Here is a 10,000-nt window from a genome sequence, read left to right as displayed (position 1 = left end):
AAAAAATTTTTCTTAAGAACGACTGTATTGTATTGTATTGTATTTTATTGTATTGTATTCAATTGTGATTTTTGCTGCAGTTGGTTTGTAGAAGAATGTTTATCTTTGAACAGCCAAATCTGAATTTTATGAGCTACCAAGTCACCATTTTAAGGATGTCCTTCATTGAATGTTGATGGAACTTTGTCAAACGTCAATTTGTACCTTGATTTAATGTTCAATTCATCGTTAAGTTTAAAGGTCAAGGGAAAGAGAAGCCTCGTGCCTTCTGTAGATATTATAAAACAGGGAAAGGTTAAACGGAAGATGGGTGTGGCATAGCAACGCAAGTAGTGGTAGAGGGATGAAAGTCATACGAGTCAGAAAGGACAAAGGCAAAAAAGTAATAGAAGGATGAAAGTCATGAGTCAGAAAGGACAAAGGCAAAGAAGTAATAGAGGGATGAAAGTCATACGAGTCAGATAGGACAAAAGCAGAAAAGTAATAAAGGGATGAAAGTCATACGAGTCAGAAAGGACTAAAGCAGAAAAGTAATAGAGGGATGAAAGTCATACGAGTCAGTAAAGACAAAGGCATAAAAGTGATAGAGGGAAGAAAGTCATACGAGTCAGAAAGGACAAAGGCAAAAAAGTAATAGAGGGATGAAAGTCATGAGTCAGAAAGGACAAAGGCAAAAAAGTAATAGAGGGATGAAAGTCATACGAGTCAGATAGGACAAAAGCAGAAAAGTAATAAAGGGAGGAAAGTCATACGAGTCAGAAAGGACTAAAGCAGATAAGTAATAGAGGGATGAAAGTCATACGAGTCAGTAAAGACAAAGGCATAAAAGTGATAGAGGGATGAAAGTCATACGAGTCAGAATGGACAAAGGCAGAAAAGTAATAGAGGGATGAAAGTCTTACGAGTCAGAAAGGACAAAGGCAAAAAAGTAATAGAGGGATGAAAGTCATCCGAGTCAGTAAAGACAAAGGCGAAAAGTGATAGAGGGATGAAAGTCGTGCAGGTCAGAAAGAACAAAGGGAAAAAAGTGATAGAGGGATGAAAGTCATATGAATCCGAAAGGAAAAACACAAAAAGGTGATAGAGGAATGAAAGTCATACGAGTTAGAAAGGACAAAGGCAAACAAGTGATAGAGGGAGGAAAGTCATAAGAGTCAGAAAGGACAAAGGGAAAAAATGATAGACGGAGGAAAGTCATATACGTCAGAAAAGACAAAGGCAAAAAAGAGATAGAGGGATGGAAGTCATACGAGTCAGAAAGGACAAAGGCAAAAATGTAATAGAGGGATGAAAGTCATACGACCCAGAAAGGACGAAGACAGAAGAAAAGATAGAGGGATGAATGTCATACGAGTCAAAGTACAAAAAAAAAAAAGTAATAAGTGATGAAAGGCATTTGAGTCAGATAGGAGAAGGCAAAAAAGTGATCAAGAGATGAAAGTCATACGAGTCAGAAAGGACAATTGCAAGGAAACGATTAAGGAGAAGGAACGTAAACATCAGATAATCGAACTTTACTGTATAAATTTGCAAAAGGTGGCTCAATGTGAATCTCGGTTCAAATCCACAGGGTTCTGTAGCCAAAAGCGCCATAGGTTTTATTCTTTCAGTAAATTTATCCAGGACTTTTAATTTTCCATCTTTGGAAGGGCAAATCTATCTCTCTTTTCGTGAGAGCCCCTTTTGTGTTCATATCCCCCCTTTCAAAGTAAATTACAGTTATATTAGCATAAGGCAAGGCAATCTTAAGACAGACAGACGTGTTCATGTATATTGGGGTGAAAGGACTTTTTGTGGGGTGGACAAGTCAAACTTGGCATAGGTTTGCAGTCACTGAAAGCTCTTTTTCCTCTTTTTTTTTCACGAGAGGGATTCACTAAATGTAAGTTTTATCAGCCAGAGGCAATTTTTCTCTCTAAAATTTCAGCTGAAGCTCGTGTTTAGAATTTGGAGAATGCTCAACAATATCTATAACAAGATGGTATCTCAGCTATAAAGATTACGTACGTAGTTATTGTTGCAAGAATAAATGTACAGGATCTGATGTGGTTTACATTCATTGTTGAATTGGTAATAATGGAACAGTAAATTGATCCGTCCACTTACGTTCCTTCGTGAATCTCGTCCGTACACCCTATATGGAATCCTTCGTCCATCCATGCTGTAAAGAAAGTTCAATGTGTGTAGTTAGTCTTGAAATAATGATTTTTCAATATTGCGTCAAAATCACTTGCATCAGAAAAATTACGAAAATTCAAATCATAAGAATACTGAAATTGGTAATGAGACTCCCTTTCCTATTATGCATAACTTGGCTCTATTCCCTAGTACGCAAACTAAGTGAGGTCAGGGTTTTGCATTCCCAAAAGTTCTCGCATGATTCTTCAGAAACAGTTTTCGATTGTAATTGCTATTTACTTAAAAGAAAATTATTCATGTTGATACGGATTACTATTGAAAAAAAAAACACACACACACATAATTAGTCTGTATTTGGATGGGTTTTGGAATCATCAATCTTAACTCTTTGGAATATAAAATCAGTCCTGTTTTTCTGAATGTTTGTGGACTATTATATATATATATATATATATATATATATATATATATATATATATATATATATATATATATATATATATATATATATATATATATATATATATATATATATTTCTCAATTGAATTGACAGGCCAGACTCTTCTAAATGAAATATTGAATATTTTTTTGTTTAACATAATGATGAACACAGTCGCACAAATATGCGTCCTTACTTTACTATTTTATCTTCATAGATTTAGTAGGATTTCTTTACACAAATAAAAGTAAGCCTCGCTCAGTGCGTGTAGTGCTTTTTCTAGTATCTCTGAGGTTTACAATATATTACTATTATTATGAAATTTACGTCTCACTCTGTGATTTGACCCAATCTAACCCAATGGTCTTTGAAACGATAGGCAAACCAGTTACTGACTGAACCAAAATTGGTCTCATTGCCTATCATTTGAAGAGTGTTAGGTTCTTTCCTTAATTGAGGTAATAATATGTTCCTATTGCGAACTTGACTTCAATCACTATATCTCTTGGTATTTATTGTCAGCGCCATTGACCTTGTTTTGAGTTATTGTTATATGTGCAGTAAATATTAAATGGTTCATGAGTAAATAATACTATAGGCTTAACGATCTTACCTGGGTTTCCTAGGATGTAATCTATGATTTCGTAATGCAAGTTTCCTGCATCCAGCATTGCCAGGCTGCTGCCGCTATTGGCCTTGCAGTAGTCCTTAGCTGCGTGCCAATCTCTTTTCGCGTCCATGGCGAAATGAATGCAGGTGGGCATCGGCACAGCAGGATCAGCAAAGAATTCTATGAACAACGGAGGACACACTGGAAGGAGACAATCATGTAGAGCAGTGGTTCTTAAACTTTTTTGCCTTGCGCCCCCCTTTTGCACTAAGCATAGAACCCATGCCCCCCTCCCCACCCTTGAAATTTTTGCCAAACTAGAAAGTACCGTATGTATGCATGTATTGTTTTTATAAACAATATGTTGCGTTTTGTATGCTAATATACTTCATTGGTTATGTGAGTATATGGATGAATGATGGATTTCTATTTCATTGCTGTTGATTTTTTAAAGGAATGCACTGTACTATATTTCAATAAAATAAACATTGTTCATAGAAAATGGGTAAAATGATTATATTATGATGAAACATAATTTTATCTTAATCTTTTTTAAAACTGTTTTAGCATTATACAGATTACAGTCATTACATTGATAGAAAATACTAAAAAAAAAAAAAAATACCAATTACTGCAAAAATAAACATAATTTTTGCTCTTAATACAATCATTCATAGATCATGACCACATAAAAAAATATTACACATCCTCCTTAGTGATTAATTTATCCTTATTTATGTAGTATTGTAAAATAAAAGACATCATAATTACTACATATATAATGACTAAAATAATAATACTAATTCCCTAATATCGCAAGAGGGTCTGCCCCTCTCTTTTATTCTTCTCCTGTACTTCTCTTTCTCTCTATTTCCTTAATCTTTCCCATCCTGAGTACCTGCCTTTGAGCTCTAAACTGGATTGTATCCAGGGGTACTCTTCCTTTCCCCATATTCCCCGCTTCCCTATTATTATTATTATTATTATTATTATTATATTACTACATTTTTATTTTCAGTGTTACTATTTTAACTACTTGTAATATTATAGAAAAAAGTGGATTATAGCCAGTGGCCTTTTTGACTTCGTGCTACTCATCAGTGGGATGGGTGATACTGGCTCTTTTGAGCAACTAGTCGGGGAATATTTAGTGGTGTTTGGCTCAATGCATATCGGAGACCACTTGCCACATCAAGCTTATTTCTTTTCTTCATTGTGATTCTTACTAATGCTGAGAACCCTGTTTCTCAATAATTTCTTCTTAACATCTTCACGTTTATAAGGATTCCAAATGCATATATAATTATATATATCGTAGTTATTCATGCACTTATATATATATATATATATATATATATATATATATATATATATATATATATATATATATATATATATATATATATAAACATATATTATGTGTGTGTTGTGTAATGCCACGTATTTCAATTTCTAAAATTTGGTCACTGGCCTATATGCATAATGCATACGCATAATTTCATTATAACCCCCCTTTTCACACCTCAAATAAATGAAACCCTAGTTATAGGTATATCGAATAAAAACTAATATATTATGCAGGTGAAATAATGATAACGTAAAATACATTTGCATAAGCTGGTAAGTCATACCATGATATGAACAAAATTTTCTGCACGTTCACGTGTTACACACACATTTAGATTTTTGATACTGCACATAACTTACCTAAAATAGTAAAACAGCTACAAAGGAATGAATGAATATACAGTAAACACACACGCCCAAAACAGAAAAAATATACATCTAAATCAGAACTACACTAAATACATTAAAAGTAATGTAGTAATTACCAGTACTTGATAATAGTTGAAATATATTATGGAGGATTTAAAGTCCTCACTACTTCGTTTGACAAACTGAGCCAGACTACTGCAACCCTTTGTTGTTATAAGAGCGGGTGAGATGAGCAATAAGGTGGTACAAAACGCGTTCAGTTCCTGGGGAAACATTTCTCTGACCGCTCTCATCCAAGGGTTAGCCTCATGTGTCACTTTGATAACTTTTGCCATTCATTTATTGAGTTTTTGGCATGTTTTGAGATGATAATTGAAAAAAAAACATATGGAAGCAGTGATAGTGTTTTATATTATTTTGCAATTAATATTAGAAAAAAAATGGCACCATCTAGCTGCCCTTATTGCGCCCCCCTTGGAAGCTCCTGGCGCCCCCCAGTTTAAGAATCACTGATGTAGAGGATATCCGTGTCCTTGGGAATGCTTACTAGGTATTATTATTATTATTATTATTATTATTATTATTATTATTATTCGATTTTTAACAAGAAGGAAGCATTCACCATATGATTCATTACGTTACTTAAGGTTTAGTTTATCTTTTTATCGTCGTTATTTTAGGACTACAATATTGTTGTTTTTACTTCTACAAACGTAACAACATCAACAATAACAACTAATTGCTAGGCCAATTATATGTCAGCCTCTTTCTTTCCAAATTTAAGTGAGATTTATATGAAAATATTCGTCTATGTGTCGTCCATCAATTTCCTATTTTCGAACATCAATCCTTTCTCTGATATTTATAGAAGTATTCCATGTCTTTTAAAGTCAAGTTTTAAGACTAAATCAGTCTATAGACACATTACGTCTACAGGTGATTTAGGTAAGAGGTTACAAAATGAAAATATATTTTTTTATACAGGATATTTACTCACGAGATTGTGCATTTGTGAGTCCAAGAAGAGCTGAAAATAGAAGTAAATTTCCAAAATCAGTTATTATATATATAGTATAGTCTCTCTCTCTCTCTCTCTCTCTCTCTCTCTCTCTCTCTCTCTCTCTCTCTCTCTCTCTCTCTATATATATATATATATATATATATATATATATATATATATATATATATATATATATATATATACACATATATATACACATATATTATATTATATTATATTATATTATTTTATATTATATTATATTCAAGGTTTAACTCAGGATGCCTGAAAACTTTAAATCAATCAATCAATCAAGGTTTAACCTTTGGCTTATGCATTAATTTATCAAGACGAAAAAGTCAAAGTGCTGGAAATGAATTTAAATTGAAGTGGACCTACCGCTTAGAAGCGTAAGGGCCAAGAAGTTCCTCATGGCTGCTCTGTAATTGTCGTGTCACTGTTGATGAAACACAAAGTTGTTTTGCTCGACTCGGTTAACTTTATACTGTTGCGATAGATTGCTTATCAGCTTATCAGTAGAGAGAGAGAGAGAGAGAGAGAGAGAGAGAGAGAGAGAGAGAGAGAGAGAGAGAGGGGGTGGGGCGGGTAACTCCTAATGTATGTCTTAAATGCTTATAAACATAAGCGGACACTTATATTTAATATTTTATACTATAGGATATATTAGAATGAAGCCTATGTGAGATGATTAACACACACACATACACACACACACACACACACACACAACAGGAAAGGTCGGCCTGCTCTCTTTTTAAGCTGCCCACCAGTCGACCCAATAATGAATGTATACAGTGCTACCATCAGCTAGGTTCAAGATGAAAAATTGCCGTTTGCATCCTGAACCGCAGATTCTTGTTGAATACCCGAATGGCCAACCTACCTTTTAATGGGCAGCACTCCAGACCTGTAAAGGGATAAAAGACGTATTGTGAAGAGGATGAAATCGTACTTTATTTTTCTCTTTATCAATCTCTGGGTGGGTGTGTGCAGAGCGCGGTGTTCTCTTTTTCATTTACAAAAATAAACACTCATCAATATATTTTTGCTCCTAATGTTACTTTTATATTTTTTTCCTATGTTTTTGCTACTGCATGTCTTAGAAACGTGTAACAAATTGGTGTTAATAGAAGAGTATAAATGGCCAGTCCAGTACACATACATGCACTAATGAATTATGCATATGTGTGTATATATGTACATTTATGCATTATTGCATTAATGTGCTGATGGATAGACAAATTTGATTACATATTTTTTTTAAGTGGCTTCACTGAACGGTTTAAAAGGCTCATCAGCAGCCAGTTAAAACCTCTACATATACCGAGCTATCTTGCACGCAATACGGTGCTTCCCTGAATGTCTTCAACCTAATCCTTTTGCGAAACTCATAATTCTTTGGGGGTTGAGAGTCGGAACTGAACTGGCTTTTTTATGTTTAATTTTTCTTCACATGGTTTGGGGACAGAAAATATACTTTTGTGATGATAATAAAACTCGTCACTGCATCCATCATCTTATGAAATTTTATATCGAGTAACTTGGCCTGTTAAGCATTTGGTATATTAAAGTCCTACAGATTTTTTTCCTTAGTTATTGAATGTTTTCGGTGTTGGGATAATTCATTAGGATATTTCACAGTACTATTTCTTATAGCTTGTATACTCTCTCCCTCTATATACAGTTCTGCTGTTGCCAAAAGATAGCGCTTCTTTAATAACTATAGAATTTATGGACTCTAAATGAGTTCTTGAGCCACGGATGGTTTCAAGACACTAATGTAAAACCTAAGAGGTGTTTCCTTAATGAAACCTAACAGAATTTCTTCTCTGGTGCTGTAGTGTATTAATTTGGATTATTTTTTGTTGCTTCAGTGACTTGGAACTTAACCACGATGAAGATGCAGGAGTCTGTACCCTTCCCAATTGGTAAAATCCACCAATCTCTCTTCTTTTCTTGTTTATTATCCGGTTTATTCTGGTATAAAACAAATAAAAGGGTTGTACAGTGTCTTGCCATCCAAAGTCAATGCACACTGAGAGATACTTAGTGAGTCGTAGGTGTCTCGTAGCCATCAGCCAAAATCTTCCCAAGAAAAACATTGTTTTTTTGTTCATTTTTATAAACTTAAAAATGAGGTTACGTCCCTTTCTTACTAAGCTTAGAATTTTTCTTCTATCTTTTGATTTCGGTCATGCACATGAAGTAGACTGTCCTTTTCAATTTTGATGGAATTATTTTCTCTAAATATTGTGTTTTGTAATTTGTTCCTAACTTAAATATGTTTTTTTTTCCGTGTCTCATTTTGTTTTCTGTTTCGAGCGTTGCCTCAAACAGCTTGTTTATTTTATTTCTTGTTTATCATATGTCTGACGGCTTCTGTTAGATATTTGATCCGCAGACAATCATTCACTGCAGTGGTTACAATTTCCTTTTAATGAATATTTCGTTAACCCTGAAGCTAGTTAGGTTTTCATAAGCATAATAGTTTTTATTTCCACCTATTAATTGTATCTTCGTATGTTAATAATTTTGAAATTCTGGCTCGTTACGTTATTTGATTTATTTGATAAGTTATTTTCAGCAATGCATTTCTCGTCTTCGAAAACTTTCTCAACGGAAAGAACATTTGTCCTCAAGTGGTGACAATCGACAGCAGTGATATCGAGCTTCACAAGAACCTTCTTTCTTTAAGGTTTGAAGAATTATGTTCTCAACGCAGAGTGGTTAGATTCTCATCCTTCATGATAAGTACACACCAGGTGGTTTTCTGCCTTACAAAAAAGAAAATAAATACATCTCTTAGTGTCAGACTTGATGAGTTTCTCTCATTTAGTTGATGTTTTTAATCGTACTTTTAGGCTTTTCTTCCAAGTGGATATGCTATTAAGTTACACATTAGAGATGAAAAGTTATAAGATTTACTATAGTTGTATACGTCACTGATTTAGGATCGATAGGGAAAATTGTCGATTTGAGGCGGCCACCATTGCTTCCTCTGGCTTTGCTGATCGGACGTCGGGAGTGAATGTTTTCCTCTCTTAGTTTGGAAGGAGAAATCAATGTGTGTGTCATTCCTCTATCCTTGCATAAATCCCTTGGAGTGAGTCTTAACACAAGAGGTTCTTTTGGTTTGAATTATCGATCAGAATTTTGTCTTTCATAACCACCAACCTTCGATCTTCTGCAATACGGTTATTGTAGCCTGATTGGTAACTTCTCTGACTGGTGTTTGCCAGTCGGGGGTTTGAGTCCCACTTAGTCTCGTTAGTCCATTAGTGTCTGCAACCTTACCATCTTGTGAACTAAGGTTGGTGGGGTTTGGGGGAGCCTATATGTCTATCTGTTGAGTCTTCAGCAGCCATTGCCTGGCCCTCCCTGGTTCTAGCTTGGGAGGAGAGGGAGCTTGGGCGCTGATCATTTAATGTATGGTCAATCTCTAGGGCACTGTCACTGTCCCTTGCCTCTGCAATTCATGAGTGACTTTTAAGCCTTTAATTATCATTGAAATAGACAATTTTTGTAGTGTAATTAATTATATCGACTTACTTGATATTCAAAAGATCTCTCTCTCTCTCTCCCACTTCCCCACTAAAAGTGATTCTCAATCATCACGAAGAGTGGTTCTCAAATGTGGTGAAGATTTTCACAATACTAAAAATTGATGATGTGCTGTAGCAGAACCCTCATCGGTAAAAGGAGGCGTGTTGGGGGAGGGGGGGGGGGGGGTGGTCTGTCATCAAAGCTTCTACTACATTGACCGTTCCATACACTTTTTATTTTTTTATTTTTATTTTTAATTTTTTTTTTTTTTGACTCATAAACAAGACAGTCTAATCTCACTACTCTATTACTTTTGTCTGAGATCCGCACTCTTGCTGCATCCTGGATGCCGTGGGCCTTTCTTTCGAATGCTTCTCTCACCCACCCACCCTCATGTTCTTACGAGAAGAAGAAGAAGAAGAAGAAGAAGAAGAAAAAGAAGGAGGAGGAGGAGGAGGAGGAGGAGGAGGAGGATAATGATGGCAATTATTATGATTATTAATATTTTTATTGTTATTGTTGTTGTTGTTG

At 34.7% G+C, this 10,000-nt stretch overlaps 2 protein-coding genes across 2 annotated transcripts in view; one reads left to right on the top strand and one right to left on the bottom strand.

The window, feature by feature from the left end:
• The window catches only part of LOC137647076 (hepatic lectin-like), a 6,700-nt gene extending 276 nt beyond the window's left edge, over positions 1–6,424 (bottom strand). Inside the window, exons 1-4 of the mRNA XM_068380243.1 lie at positions 6,305–6,424; positions 5,903–5,932; positions 3,193–3,390; positions 2,107–2,161 (exon numbers count right to left, since the gene is read on the bottom strand). Coding sequence (XP_068236344.1) covers positions 2,107–2,161; positions 3,193–3,390; positions 5,903–5,932; positions 6,305–6,338 — 317 coding nt within the window. The 5' untranslated portion in view covers positions 6,339–6,424. The remainder of the gene's footprint in view (positions 1–2,106; positions 2,162–3,192; positions 3,391–5,902; positions 5,933–6,304) is intronic.
• LOC137647079 (prostaglandin E2 receptor EP4 subtype-like) overlaps positions 1–10,000 on the top strand; it is a 552,101-nt gene that overhangs the window by 395,845 nt on the left and 146,256 nt on the right. The window lies entirely within an intron of this gene.

Source organism: Palaemon carinicauda, chromosome 9, assembly GCF_036898095.1.
Source record: "Palaemon carinicauda isolate YSFRI2023 chromosome 9, ASM3689809v2, whole genome shotgun sequence".
NCBI classification, from domain to species: domain Eukaryota; kingdom Metazoa; phylum Arthropoda; class Malacostraca; order Decapoda; family Palaemonidae; genus Palaemon; species Palaemon carinicauda.
Note: the sequence above shows the minus strand (reverse complement) of the source record. Positions and strands in the feature narration are given on the sequence as shown.